General features: G+C 39.6%; 1 protein-coding gene across 4 annotated transcripts in view; it reads right to left on the bottom strand.

Annotated features, from left to right (window-relative positions):
- Positions 1–319: 319 nt before the first annotated feature.
- Positions 320–15578, bottom strand: part of AMOT (angiomotin) — a 72884-nt gene continuing 57625 nt past the window's right edge. For all 4 annotated transcript variants that reach the window (XM_045198657.2, XM_045198658.2, XM_024564413.3 and 1 more), the window contains 4 exons: positions 7215–7337; positions 6224–6456; positions 4431–5069; positions 320–4066 (listed from right to left, as the gene is read on the bottom strand). In XM_045198657.2, the coding sequence (XP_045054592.2) occupies positions 3969–4066; positions 4431–5069; positions 6224–6456; positions 7215–7337 (1093 nt within the window). In that variant the 3' untranslated portion in view covers positions 320–3968. The remainder of the gene's footprint in view (positions 4067–4430; positions 5070–6223; positions 6457–7214; positions 7338–15578) is intronic.

Genomic DNA, 15578 nt, shown 5'->3' on the forward strand with positions numbered 1-15578 from the left:
AGTGGGAGGGGGAGAGAGGGGGGAAAGGTACAGAGAATAAGTAGCATAAATGATAGGTGAAAAATAGACAGGGGGAGGGTAAGAATAGTGTAGGAAATGTAGAAGCCAAAGAATTTATAAGTATGACCCATGGACATGAACTATAGGGGGGGAATGTGGGAGGGAGGGTGTGGGCAGGATGGAGTTGTGTAAAGGGGCGGAAATGGGACAACTGTAATAGTATAATCAATAAATATATCAAAAAAAAAAGAAAAAGAAAAAAAAAAAAACATCTGTTGGGTAAACACCAAAGCATTTTCCACACAGTAACGCATTTTAAAATAGCTAACTTTATTGTCAGTGAAAAGATAGGCACAAAGTGGATTCAAACCTGCTTAATTTTATTGGAACTAACTCAGTTGATTACAGAATGGGGTCTTAATAATTATGGGGCCACATACATTTCAAACCAAAGGTGATTCTTCTCTAGCCATCTGCCAACCCCAGCTATACATTTTACAAACACATGCTATTAATCACAAGGGATGTCAGAAAGAGGTTTGATGGCTTTATGTAACCCATTGCTGCTACCAGGAAAAAAAAAAAAAAAAAAAAAAAAAAAAAAACCAACAACTCCAAAATACTGGTCCTACTGATAATGGATGGCACTTGGAAGATACATTCCAAGGTTCATGCTGTGTTGAAATTGGTGGCAATTAGTTCATGGCTGATGCCTTTCTTTGAGAACATGTTCAGTAAGAGTGAGAACATTTAACATATTCTATATGGGAATGAGCAATTGAGATAACAGGAGATTGTATGGCTAACAGAGATGATGATATAATGTATAAAAATTAGTGCATAAGTATACACTTTAAGTTGCCACATTATTAGTGTTTAGACTTTTCATAAAAAGTAGTTTGCACAATAAGTTTGTTCATTTTCCAATTGTTGTACATACCCAACTGTGTAATAAGAAACAGAGAATGTGACAGGTCTCTTAGCATGTTTCTTATGGCAGATGATGGCAGGTATTTCAAGTGCCTGCTGTCCTCTCATCCTGAAGCCCAAAAGCAGCACTGAAAACAAATTCTTCATTAAAACAACAATCAAGATACATGATTTTATAAGAAAACTCAAGCTACTTTGATTTAATAAAAATTGTTAATAACAATTTTATATCAAGTAAAGTTTGTTCTAATGAAGTTTTTCTGTACATGGGACATTGAAGTAAATCTGACTTAGAAGGTCCCCAGAGACCACCTTGCAGTAAAAGACAACAAGGTCACCTTCCTGTTCTGAGATACCAGTAAAATGCAAAGATAAGTGGGAGTGCAGAAAGATCCCCCAAATATCACATCGACACAATTGTGAAAAGGTGGCTACCTTGAGATTTCTCCCATAAACCTGAATTTTAAAATGATACCTATTAGCGACTTTCTAAAAAGGCTTAATCTATCTTCTTCGTAAACATAATACACTGACATGGACTTCTTCCATCTCTTAGATCTAGAATTTATTTTAGCAAATTATCTAGGATTAAAAACTGAGCCAAAAAGGACCCTCTCTGGCGCGACAGGGCAGAGATGTTGTGGAAAGTTCAAAATAATACTTAACTAAGGACTCCCTCCTTTCTCCAAAACATATGAACCTAAAGAGATGGCTGCCACATAGTGTGGAATGCATGACATTTGTCACCTTACAGAATGTAATTAAAACCATGGCTCCCAAAGCTAGCAAAAATTCTGGCAGTATGTTATAACCATAAAGTGAGTAAATGAAAAGGTTGATTTTTATTTTTCTTTATTTAATTAGATAGAAAGTAGCAGTCCTAAAGTTTGCTACTTGTTGTTGTTACTATTTGAGTTTTTTTCCACCTATAACTAAAGGGTAGTACAAATGAGTAGTAACACAACTGTACTTTAAATTTCTATTTGGGATTCACTTAATATCTGAGGACTAATATGTAGGATAATCACTTCATTATTTAAAATATCAAGACTGGCTAAAAAAAAATCACATCCCTTTCCCTCTTATCTCTTCCTTGCCCCCACACAAAATCATTTCTTTGGAAGGTCATTAGGAATGACACTAGAATACTATTAAATAGGTCATTCCTATACTTACAGAGGACCCCTGTAAGATAAACCAAGACAGCCAATCTCATAGCAACAGAAGTGAGGTTGATTTCTTACGGCAGATGTTTCATGTGACATTGAAGTCAGAGTCAGGAAAGAGGAAAACCTTGCACAAGGCATTGAAGGAGTGGCAAGGTAGGAACTCAGAACCCTAGAGAATCTCCTCAAGGCAGGAACATTTTAGGAAATTCATATGCCCTGGACTGTGAAGATACCTTTTCTTAAAATGGGGTTTCTTTATATATGAATGTTTCCCAAAATAAGCATATTTGGCAAAGTGGAAAGCTGTGTCGTATGATATTGAAAAGTCACTTAAACTCTCCAGATATCAGATTCCTCATCACTAAAATGATGGGATAGGGCTATTGTATTGCTAAAGTTCCTTCCAGCCACTATGCCTCACAATGTAATGTATCAGACCTATTCTTCTATTAATCTGGTTTCTAACCAACAGCACCCTAAACTTCTCCCCCTCACCCTTACATATTACCCCCATTCCCCACACCTCCCCCATACCTCTTGAAAACTGATATTGACATTTACTGTGAATTTATCATCTTAATGAAGGGTAAATGACACAGAGCAGGGGCCTGTGGCAAGAGGCAGCCCTTCTGTGTCCCTGGAGGCAACCCTTAGGCCAAGCTTGGAGCCATGACCTCCTTGGTCCCTGCCCACATGTGCATTTCCTGCTGCTCTACACAAGTATTCCAAGATGGAGTCAACGGCCATAAGAAGAGGTAGCTGAGGACACTGCTGCATCCCACCTCTCTCCCACTGCAGCATAGTACTTTGGGCTTCTGATGCTATTCCTCTGGAGGTAATAATCAAATATGCCTAAGAATTTAGGAAAACAAAATGAGTTATTTCAAAATAGTCACCAGAAATTCAAAGCATTCCACCTGTCACCAAAAATGCCTCCTCATTTTGCAAATGATTGGCAATTTAAGACTGGTGACACAGCCAGTGAATTTGTGCTAAAGAAGAAACAGACATGAAGCAGATTGGTCTCAGGAAAGGCAAGCAAGCTATTCATGGCTAGACACAGACCACAGAGGTCTACATATAGCAAGCCCCTCATGCAACTCTCCATCAAGGCCGCTAAGAGAGTAAGTTTCAGGTAATTTACTATCCTAGCAGCTGAAAGCAATGTATTAATTACCCAAATGCATAAATTACTCCAGAGAATATATATGAATATATGAACCTCCAAGAGGGAACCAAAAGAATCTACTTCCAAAGCACCACTGAAATGAAGATAAAAACAATCCCCTGGCACAGGGTAGCTGAAAAATTGGAAAGGAAAATTAGCTCCAGCACCCTTCCATACCCCAATACTCCCTGCCTTTCCTCCAGTTTACATGGCTCCCAAAACTATTCCCTTTCATGACACTGAAGCAAGAACTTTGGATGCTGCCTAGATGGTAACTCTACAAAACAGCACACAGTCAAATTCTCTCTGGCTTTCCACTTCTGAACTACATGATACACACTGTCTTCCAAACCTACTGTGCTCTTCAAGAAAAAATTATCTGGAATATGGAAATGATAAACAAGTTTAAGCATATTGAACACATTGGTGTATATCCAGCTATTAACATCCCAGTATTTGTATGAATCCAAGTGATAATCTTTAGAGCACATTCTGATTAATCTGCCTTTAGAGGTACTCTCTACATGTACCAAAAAAGTTGGAGTTCATATGGTATTATGTAAGTACTATAACATCTCAATAAAAATTCCCTTTAAAAGCATTCCCCCAACCCTTGTCCTCACCCTCAAAATAGGAACAACAAATGGGAAAAATGATTAAAATTATTCTTGCTAATAAATTGCAGCTCTTGATTAGGCCATTTAGATGAGATATTCCACCAATTCTGCATCAGGCTCTTGACCCAGGACCTGGACAGCAGCTTTTCTTTCCAGAGTACTGGAGTGGAAAACAGGACCATCTAAATAGAAATAAGAGATTAGAAAACACTTAGGGACAGCATAAAAACACAAATTTCTAGAAATGGACAGGTTTAAAGCCCTTATGAAGCCTATGGCCAAATGAGAGTTGCTTGCCACCCTGCCTTGTTCACCTGAACATTTATTTACTTCTATTTGGAGAAAGGCCTTGGCTCATCCCTGTTCCTATCCTGGTGTCAGGTAAGTCATTTACAAACTCCCCACCCTCATCTCTTCTGATTAATCCTCTCTATAATATGAAGAACCTCCCTCCAAATGATCAACTGTGCCCAAACAGTAGGCATCAACAAACAAATCTGTAATTGAGAGCAGAATCAAAGGCTACCTTGTATAGAGAATTATTACCTGTCTTATCTGGATTACAGGTCAAATTAGGTATAGACAAGCGCCGTGATCCACAAGCAGCAGCTGGAGTTGCAGGAGCCTCAGTCTGAGCCAAAGCTGGAGTTGGAGCTGGAGCTGGATTAGCAGCTGCAGCCAGAGATGGAGTTGGTGTCTGAGTCTGAGCCTGAGCAGAAGCCTGAGCCACTGTTGGAGTCGAAACTGGAGCTGGAACCAGAGCTGGAGCAACTGGAGTAACCTGAACAGCGGCTGCTGTTGCAACAGTAGGAGCAACAGCTGGAATCTGAACAGCGGGAGCTGGAGAAACAGCAGCAGCAAGAGCAGCAGCAGCAGTTGCTGAAGACGGGACAGCAGTGGCAGCAGCAGCAGCAACAGCCACGGGAGAAGCAGCTACCATGGTGGTGGTGTTGGTGGCAGCATTGGCAGTGATGGCAGCAGCAGTGGCGGCAGTGGAAACTGTAGCAGCAATAGAGATGGGAGTAACAGCTGAAGTTTTGTTTGGTTCAGTTCCCCGTTCTGTTTGGGTGCTGCAATCTCGGCTGCCTGTCTTAGAGTGAGCTGAGAGCAAGGGAGTCGAAGGTGGCACAGGCGAAGGTGTAGAAGGGACAGAGTCTGCACGGTAGTCTCCACCCAGGAGAATGCCTACAGAGGAAAGAGATAAAAAGATCAGAAAACTACATTTTATTCAAATACAGACATGCCATTATCTCCTTTTCCTTGTAGGAGGTTCAGGAGAAATATGAATGGGTCTAATTCTTTACTTTGTACTCATGCAAACCCAAAAATCAGTTTGTCAGGCACCTCCCATCATGGCTAAAATGGCTTTTCTTTCAGACTTAACAGATTCTTTCTGTTTCTCATTTGCCAAGCCCCAATACATTATATTAAACCTTTAAGTGTCTTGGGTAGGTGTTTTGATTTATTTTTCCAATGGTGATTGATTTCCACTGAGCTATCAGAATGCTTCTACTTGCTTCCACTTATAACCAACACCATCCATTACTAGACAGATGGAAAGGATTGGTAGAAGTCTGTAGTCACTGATGAGGGTGATAATAATTGTGTGATATAAGGTTCTAACCATGACCACGGTCCCCAAAATGCCTACCTTAACCAAAGGACACTGAAAGTGTCAGAGAACCAAGAAAGGTATTAGAAGCAACAAAAAGAGCTAAGATTAAAATACCACAGCTTACTTCCTCAGGCTCTAACAATGTGCCTCATGGTATCCCAAATACTTCTGGGGTTGGATTAGAGGGGAAGCAATGGACAGGTAATAAATGAAAAAGTACATTGAATTATCGTATCAGAACATTCTGGTAACAAAAGCCTGCTACCCAGCTCCAGTTAGCTTAACTAGAACTCTTGAGTTCTCAAATTTTATGGGAGAAAAGAACACAGAAAAAAGTTGAAATTAAAAAAAAAAATTACTGCAGGAAGGGAAGGCTGCATGGGCTTTGAACACAGACAAAAGATCCCACATGGTAAAGGCCAAATCTGAGAATTTTTAGAGGAAAAAAATTATTTTTCTTCCCACCTAAATAGAACTCAGGTGGGAAGAAAAATCTTATCTTCTAAGGCCTTGTCTTCAACCAATGTTCGCTCTCAGTCAGACTTCACAGTGTGGAGGAGCTCCTGATATGCAGCTAGCATCTCAGGAGGACAAAAACCCAATGCTGTATCTTCCTCCATAGAATCTGGACCATGACTCCTTTTCCTTGCTGTGTGAGCACATATCTTAAGTCAGAGCTCTCTCTAAACATGTCACTTTAATCTTCCTTATTTATCACAATTACCTAGGCTCCCCTTCCAGCTCTTGTCATCCCGTTTCTCTTCCATGATAGGGGTGCCAGTCAGGGTGGAAGAGTGGGAGAGCAAGCCAGAACCAGCATTGGAAATGGACATCAGAGACTTGGCTGGGCGCATGGATGATAGCTGCTCAGTCTTAGTAGGCTCCTTCCGGGAACGCTGCTGGAGTACTTTGATCATGGCATCCTTCTCAATAATCTGGGCATGGAGGGTCTTAATCCTGGGAGCCAAAGACAAAAAACATAAATACCATGTTGCCACCTCCATGTTCTGGTTTCACTGCCTACATGGTCTTGAGCTTCTGTTATTCTTTTGACTAAAGGGTATCCTAGTTATTTCTCAGTTGTAAAACAAGGGAGAGTATGCTACATTTTTTTAAAGTGCCTCTCTACACATCCAAATGGATACAGCAGGGCATCCAGGAGTTGTTGCTTAAATTTTAGGAAGCCAAAGTGAAATATTGGTGAAGAGAAAGCTGTATATAAGAGTAAACTGCTACTAGTGGGTGGTATAGTAAAGAATCTGAGTCAACAGAAATGAAGTCAGTGAGAAGGTGAGAACTTCTATAGATGGGCCACAACCTTTAGGTAATAAGTAAATGATCATGAGTTTATAAGAGGCATCAGGTGCCATATGAGTGGATGTCCTTTTACTGAGCACTCTGATGTGTGGTGCTAGAAAGAATACTCCAGAATGCAAATATCAACAGCTTAGCTCTGGCAGAGGGCATATGGAAAGCAATTACCAAGGCCAATGGGGGAAAGAAATACTACTTGTAATTCCACAGTGAGTGAGAGTACAAGATAAAGATCATTGCATCTCAAATCCTAAGTAACAGGGTGGCAGGGGTGTAGGGGTGGGTGGGGGTGCATTATCAGGTTTCCCAGTTGTGAATGAACATGTTTGCCCTTCCCTATTGACCTATCTGGTCTCCATACTAACTTCTCAGAGCCACCAGGGTCCGCATCAATATTTTACCTGCCCTCCATATCAAGGCAACGCTTGTTGGCCATCAAGATTTCTTCCTCCTCCTTCTGAATACGAGCTTCTAGAGCTGTGTCATAGCTGGTGTTAGGAGAGTGACTGATGACTGTTGTGTCCCTGGGAAGGAAAAAGGCAGTGATAATAATGGGAGGGCAGCAAAATCAATAAATCCTATCTCCTTCCTAAGTCAAAGACATTGCTGGGAAAGCCCTAAACTGAAATCAAACTTACTAGGAATAATTGTTTTCTGGGTGACTTACTGATAAGAGTTTTCAAGATAGGAAAGTCCAGCTTTCAGAGTTAGAAGAGGTCATTGGCATGGAAGAAGCTACAAAACTCAGTAGGGGGTTCTATGAGAGGTGTGCATTGGTTTTGCCTTCAATACCAAGCAGATGATTATCTAAAATCTTCTGGTTTTTAGATTATGCTCAGGCAACAGAAATATATTGATATTTATATGTCTACTTTATATTATATTACATGTAAGATATTGTATATTTCCATTTTATCCCATGATAGTCATAAAATAAAAAGCTATACTTTGAACGAAGTTGGATAATATACTAAACAGCTATTGCTACAGATGAATAGCAGTAACTACACCTGAGAGCTAGAAAGAAAGTACAGACATTTCAACAGGTAGGGCACGTGAGCTGAGTGAGAAGCAGGACCTTTGAGTCAGTGCCATGTGATCCCTATGTAATGTATATTTGAAACATTCTGGTTCCAAACCATTGAGTCTCCCCCAACTGACTGTTCTCTTGCCAGCATCCCAACAGCATGAGGGATCATCACGTTCCCTCTTCAACTGTCTCAGGCCACTGACTCAAAGAATAATTAATGAAAAAAGAATTTGTGTGTGTATGTGTGAGTAAGAGTGAGAGAGAGAGAGGAGAAAAAGAAGAGGGTCTAGCCCATGGGTAAGGCTGATGCCTAAATAGCACAAGTCGAAAACATATGGAAATCGTTCATCCTGTCATGAGTCAGGTCATGCATGTTCCTTTAGTTCATTTACAACTAGCAGTAGAGAAAAAAAGGAAATGAAATGAAGAAAACTGGACCTTATTTGAGTAACTTTGAAGAAAAGAAAAAGAGATTAGGAAGAATATTGATGTAATTATATTGCTCTTGAAGGAAATCAGACAATAGGCTGGGAAAACAATGAACTGGCACTGCTTCATTGTATTTCCTATGAGAATGCACATCTGTGGGAAAACTCCAGGCATATTTTCTGCTTGCAGCTATCTGTGTTGTCTTAGCTTAGAGACTGTGACCCGTGCAGATGGGAGTAAAGACGTAGAAAGTTGGGATATTTTGGTGTGCTCCTACAAAAATACTGTTCCTCCAAACACTTATGCCTTATATGCAAGACCGAAACAATTTGTTTGAATACAGAAATAATTGGAGAGTATGAAGGGGAAGAACTACAATGGCTCTCATAATTTGCTAAATTCAAAATATTTTAGCATGTCAAAATTCTACACTTGCTCTGGTGCAGTTCACATACTTGAAAACCTACTGGGAATGGCCCTTGTGCTCAAAGTACCCAAGAAGAATTGGCATTGTATAGTGTTGAGAGCATGGGCTCTGACTATAGTCCACACCAGGGTCAAGTCCCAGCCTTCCCAAGTACACTGCCACTAACAAACTCTATGAACTCAGAAAGTCAGTTAACTGCTTGAAGTCTCAGTCTCCTCATATGTAAAATGGAAATAGTAATTGTACCTATATCTCATGGGATCTTTAGGAGATGAAAGCAAAATATGCCAGACAGAGTAAAAGCACTCAACAAAGTTATATATTATGAGGAGAGAAAAGTATATGTAGAAGGTGAATAGCATTCAAAAGAGTATGACTTGAAAGAATTCCAGCTCCTGGTATAACCCTGGCAATTCCCGCAGTACAGAGTTCCAAGGTGATGGCTGAGGCTTCGGAGCCAGACCTCTCTAAAAAGTGCATGGTATCTATGGACACTGGGAACTTGAGCGTATGGTTTGTCACTAGGGGAGCCAGGGCTGGCTTACTGCCATGTTCACTGCATAAAAGACCATTTGCAGGATTCAGAACCCTGCCAGCTAATTGATATGAACACTGTGAGTTCCTCAGGAATAGAGCCTGAAAATGTGGGGCACTTATTGAATTCTTACAGAGCTGCCGGGACAGCCTTCAACATCAATCTTCTTTCTAGAAGATGGGCTACTAAGCGAATGACTTGGGCCAAAGCAAATAAGCACAATGTTTGAAGGAGCAAATTTACCTACTAACTTCCAATAATGTGAGACAATCCTTGTGCACATCAGTAGAAAAAAATGCTGAGCTTGAAAACACAACCTGCAAATCCCAAACCCTGTTTCCCTGAATTTGCCATCCCCCATCTCCAATTCTGAAGTAAACAGTTTCTGGCAATTATCTCTCTAGTCATTTTCTTGCCCCTTTCTTTCTCCAAAACAGTTATCCCCATCACATTACTTACACTGCTTTCTAGAATGTCACCCATGACTTCCTAATTAAAATGTAAGTGGCCATTTAAACTTCAAGTTCATCTTTTCATATAGGTAACATCATTTTGTTCATTTAATATGTGAGCTCAACCATGAGTACAGCGCTATAGGTGAAGTTACTAGGAGGCTAGAGAGTGGCTAGACATGAATAAGACTAGTCCCTGGCTGCAGGAAACTTGTACGGGGAGACAAAAAAGTTAGTAATTAACGATTACAGAAATGAGTTTGGACTTCACTCCAACAGGCACTGAAAATAATTAGAGCTTTTAGAGAGGAGTGCAATGATCCCAGCTGTGTGTTAGTATGATAACATTATCTCCTCCTCAAATGTGTTGGAGGGGTTAGAGAAGCAATAATACTAGGCTCGGCAAACCGGTCAGAAAGGTTATATTGTAATAATCCCAACAAGAGATAATGAAAACAGGAACCAATAAAGCGGCAAGGGAAAATGGAAACAAACTATACAGAAAGCACATTTGCTAGAACTTGGAGACTATGTAAATTTGTATGTTAGAGTGAGGGAAGAACGAATGAGAATTTTGTTGTTTCTAAGTCAAATGACTACACTAGATGGCATACAACATATTTTGAGATAGAAAACTGAGGAGAGATTTTTTTTCAAAAAAACACTATAATGGGCTTTGATTTTAGGTGCACTGGAATTAAGGTGTCATATAAATAGACATATAACAATATCCAACAAGTTGTTGAAAATTCTAACTTCAATTTTAGAGATATCGGAGTTACTATTTGAAGCTACAGTACAGAACAAAATAAGTAAGACAATAGAGAAACGGGGAAAAGCTGAGGATAGAAACTGAGAAAGGCCTACAACGAAGGAAAAGGTACACACATGTAATACGTGTAACCAGCTTCTTTCTCCTGGTTTCCCTTTGTTCATTTTTTTCCAGATTACTTTGCCCAAAATAAAAATAAAACCTGAACATTCTGAGAAAGATAACAACCTGATTTAATAAATGTAAGCTCATAAATTACATGGTTGATCTATCTTTTATCCTTTTACTGCTCTTCAGAAATAAATTCAGTTTGTGAGCTGAAACTAAAACTCTGCACTGCCAACTAAGTTCTTCTGGGATTGAACTATCCTACTCGGTAATCATTTTCCTCATCTATATTAAGCATTTAGAGAGGAATCTCTAGGGACACAATAATATGGAGTCATACTATAGGCCCTATTATATGATTATTTATAATATTTCAAGTGACTAAATAATAAGCCTCAAATAGCAACTCTTGAACAGGTAATAATCCCTACTTCATTATCTTTGATACCATCAATATCTGAGAGACAGCAGAGTACAGTGGTTAAGGTGTCAAAAACATAGATTTAAATCCTGTTTCTTCTGCCTCTTGATAGCTATGTGTGATCTTGGGCAAACTATTTAAACTGTGCTTCTGTTTCCTTACTGTGAGCATGAGCAATAACTGTAAAGTGCTTAGAAGAGTACCTCATATAGTAAATACTACATGTGATTTCTTTTTTTAATTAATTTATTTTTATTCAGTTACAATTGTCTGCATTTTCTCCCCATCCCTCTACCCCACCCCAGCCAAACCCACCTCCCTCCCCCACCTCCACCCTCCCCCTTGATTTTGTCCATGTGTCCTTTATAGTAGCTCCTATAGACCCCTCTCCCCACTATCCCCTCCCCACTCCCTTCTGGCTATTGTTACAATGTTCTTAATTTCAATGTCTCTGGTTATATTTTGTTTGCTTTTTTCTTTTGTTGATTATGTTCCAGTTAAAGGTGAGATCATATGGTATTTGTCCCTCACCGCCTGGCTTATTTCACTTAGCATAATGCTCTCCAGTTCCATCCATGTGATTTCTTGCTTTGACATCTTTCTCGCTTCACAGAATCCAACTGTTGGAAGTGGTATAAATAAATCACCTGATATGTCTTCTCACTTGAGGAAAGATAGTTGTCTATCCTTACGTTAAAAATCTTAGTGTTTTATTATTTTCAAAGGTCAAATACTGGAACCAATTCAAATATCATCATCAAGTGAATGGATAAACAACTATGATAAATCCATACCATGGAATACTATTCGGCAATAAAAAGGAATAAACCATTGATACATACATCAACTTGGATGAATCTCAAAGTGATTATGCTGGATGAAAGAAGTCAAGAAAAGAGTACATACTATATGACTCTTTTCATATGACATTCTAGAAAAGGCAAAATTATAATGACAAAAAGCAGATTAGCTTTCTGGGGGCAGGTGTGGGAGGAAGGGATTCAGCTAAAGAGTAACAAAGACACTTTAGAATGTGTCCACTGTTTTGGTTGTGGTGGTGGCTACATAAGTGTATACAATAACTAACATTCATCAAACCATATACTTATAATAGGTGAATTTTTAATATGCAAATAATACTTAATTGAAAAAATTCTACAACTACCAATAATACCATCCAAACAGCATGCCGCCCCTGGCTTGTGGGGCTCAGTGGATTGAGCACGGGCCAGCAAACCAAAGGGTTGCCAGTTTGATTCCCAGTCAGGGCACATGCCTGGGTTGCAGGCCAGGTCCCCAGTACGGGACACATGAGAGATAACCACACATTGATATTTCTCTCCCTCTCTTTCACCTTCCCTTCCCCTCTCTCTAAAAATAAATAAATAAAATATTTTTTAAAAAATAAGAAAAAAACATATTTGTGCAAACTGTTATTTACATATAAGCTGTTATTATAGGAATATTAAGTATGAGATACTAGCAGAATACTAGTGGAACCCCCCCCAAAACTGGAATTATCTTCTGGAGGGCAGGCCCCTTGTAGTACAGGCTTCCCCCACTAGGTGAGTGTTCTAGGAACCCATCTGTATCAGTGTACCAGCTGGCGTTGTGAGAGGCTATGTTTGGCTTCAGTGAATTTTTTTTTGAAGACTCTTTCAACATATTTGCCCATTTCATGTTGGGTGATTTATGAGCATACCTGCCCACACCACACCAAGTGTTCAGCAGATTTTGACCAAAAATGGCATGACCCCCATGCCCCGCCCTCCCCATTCACCCAGTCTTTCCCCGAGCGACTATTTTTTGTTTCCCTGGAAGAAAAAAGCTCTCAAAGGGAAATATTTTGCTGATGTTTAAGAGGTGAAACAAAAAACAACAGAAGCACTAAAAGGTATCAAAATTGACAAATTCAAATACCATATGATCTCACCTACAAGAGGAACCTAATAGACATAACATCAAACGCTGACAGTGACCAGAGGGTAGGGAGGAGGGGGATAAAGATGGAAAGAAGGGGAAGGGACAAGTCAAGGAACATGTATGAGTGACCCATAGAAATGGATAACGGGGGTGGGGGGGATTGACTGTGGGAGCCAAGGGAGGGTGGCAGAGAGCAAAGGAGGGAAAATTGGGACAACTGTAATAAAACAATAGAATATTTATTTAAAAAACTGTTTTGAGCAGTGGAAAAAAGTCTCAATAGGTGTACTGCATCAAATGGAGAGTACTTTGAAGGTAACTGAAGTTGAAGCATATAAGAATAAATACACAATTTTTTATAAATAAATTCAGTGTTTTGGGGGGTGATGCCTCATACATAGAACCCTAGCATGCCATTAAAATGGGGCACTAGATTTAGGAATTTCAATTATAGAATTAGAAAGCATGTCCTTTTTTCTTTTATTCTTGTTTTCCTTTTTTTTTTTTTCCCTTTCCTTTCTTACTCAAATATATGTTGAGCACTTTCCATCTGCAGCCAATATCCTGGGCATTTAAAAATTATTTTGGAAGAAAACAGAATACTGTATAAAGCTTTTACCACAAACAGAGACAAAGAGCAGATCTTGGTCAACATCTATATTTAGGGCTTGGTGGAGGGAAGTAAAACCATCAGGCGGAAAAGGAATAGCAGAAAATGTTGGAAGGGAAGGCAGAAGAGCTCACAGGTTCTGAAATGAAGTTTTCTGAATGTTACTTTCCAAATCTGAAATCTTGTAAAGGAAAAAAGAAAGAAATGGAAACCAATGCCTATGGCAGAGCATTAAAGGGCACTGTCTTTGTAAACACAGTATAATTCTAGAAATGAAAGGATTTGAAGAAATCATCTAGCCCAATTCTTTCTTTTTTATAGGAATTTGAATACAATCTCTCAATCTCTTCCATGGGTTGGAATAATAGGCATACAAAAGGCACACAGACCCGATATGGAACATTTGCCTGAGGAACTATCATAAGGCGTTCCTACTAAAAGGGAACTGGCTGTTTTTTATATCAAATGATAAGCATGCACATTTTACTGAAAACAGAAAACTTTCTACCTGGTGATCTAGTGGAATTCGATTTAAATTAAATCTACCTTGTGGGAGCCAACAGATTCTGGAAAGAAATCCATTTGAAAGGGGTTTCCCCTAATACTCAAAACTTTCCAGGAAGGAAGGAAGGGGGGGGTTCATTTCTTCATACCAGGCCCCAGTGACAACCTCCTCACACTTTCCTGCATCTTGACCTGGAGTCTTATTCTGAAGCCAGTTTCAGCAGTGAACCCACAGTACAAAGAATCCTGGTTTTTCAACATTTTCTCACACTGCATAACTTTTTTTTCTTTCTTTTTTTAATATATTTATTGATTATGCTATTACAGTTGTCCCATTTCCCCCCTTCACTCCACTCCACCCTGCCCACCCCCTCCCTCCCACATTCCCCCCCTATAGTTCATGTCCATGGGTCATACTTGTAAGTTCTTTGGCTTCTACATTTCCTACACTATTCTTACCCTCCCCCTGTCTATTTTCCACCTATCATCTATGCTACTCATTCTCTGTACCTTTCCCCCCCCTCTCCCCCTCCCACTCCTCTGTTGATAACCCTCCATGTGAGCTCCATTTCTGTGGTTCTGTTCCTGTTCTGCATAACTTCATGAGCCATATCTTTCTAAGTTTCTGCCCAAAGACGACAAAACTACCTTAAATCTACTTTTCAGTGTTAGGGTTTCCTGAATAAATTCTGAACAAGTGCTGGGCACAGGTGTTTCCTTGGCAGTAAGGAGCTAAAGTTAGAATTAATTCTGCTTCTACACTACCTACAAACTTCTCAACCATTTTCTAGCATACAGGGGTTTCTATGCACTCTGTCACTACACTGGAATGTACTGAGCACACTGTTGTCAAGAAACAAAGACAGGTAAGCTTAAATCCATGAGGAACTCAAAATCAAAACACAGGCGATTTTAATCTATTTATGGTTTACAGAGGATATCTGAAAACAGGCAGAGCACATCAGAGAAACGTAAGATGTCTTCCTGGAGAATTGGGAATAGGTTTACAAAACACCAGTCCAGTTCTTAAGGTGACCTCCCTCTGATCTGGCACAAGAGAGACTCAAAACCAAATGTATCAACTGTCCCCTCCACACACACATCCCAGCTCAAAGTCTGGCAAGCACTTCCAGACTCTTTCAGCTCACTATGTTCAGAAGAATGTTAAAAACAACACTGTGGTTCTTAGTAACTTTCTGGATAGAGACCTAGCTGGGTGTAAAATGCTATAGGCCACCTTGAGTACCAACTCAGAACAAAGCTCCACCTTTATCTCGACAGCCCACATCATCTTGATTTGTATCGAGATGCTAGTGTTTGTCACTGTTTCACTCTTTCCCCACTGATGATTATGAACAGCAGAGAGCCAGGCAAACTAGATAAGGACATTGTTTCCTCCAAATATCAAAAAGCAATGTTTATACTGTGAAAAGGAGAACAAATAAGTAAAAATATTTTTAAAATCCTCCTGCCACTTTCTTTATCAAATAGAATGTGATGGCTTACACGTGATAGACTCATGGGCACAGAGAATGTAGCCTTCAAATATAGACC

Source organism: Desmodus rotundus, chromosome X (assembly GCF_022682495.2).
Source record: "Desmodus rotundus isolate HL8 chromosome X, HLdesRot8A.1, whole genome shotgun sequence".
Lineage (NCBI taxonomy): Eukaryota > Metazoa > Chordata > Mammalia > Chiroptera > Phyllostomidae > Desmodus > Desmodus rotundus.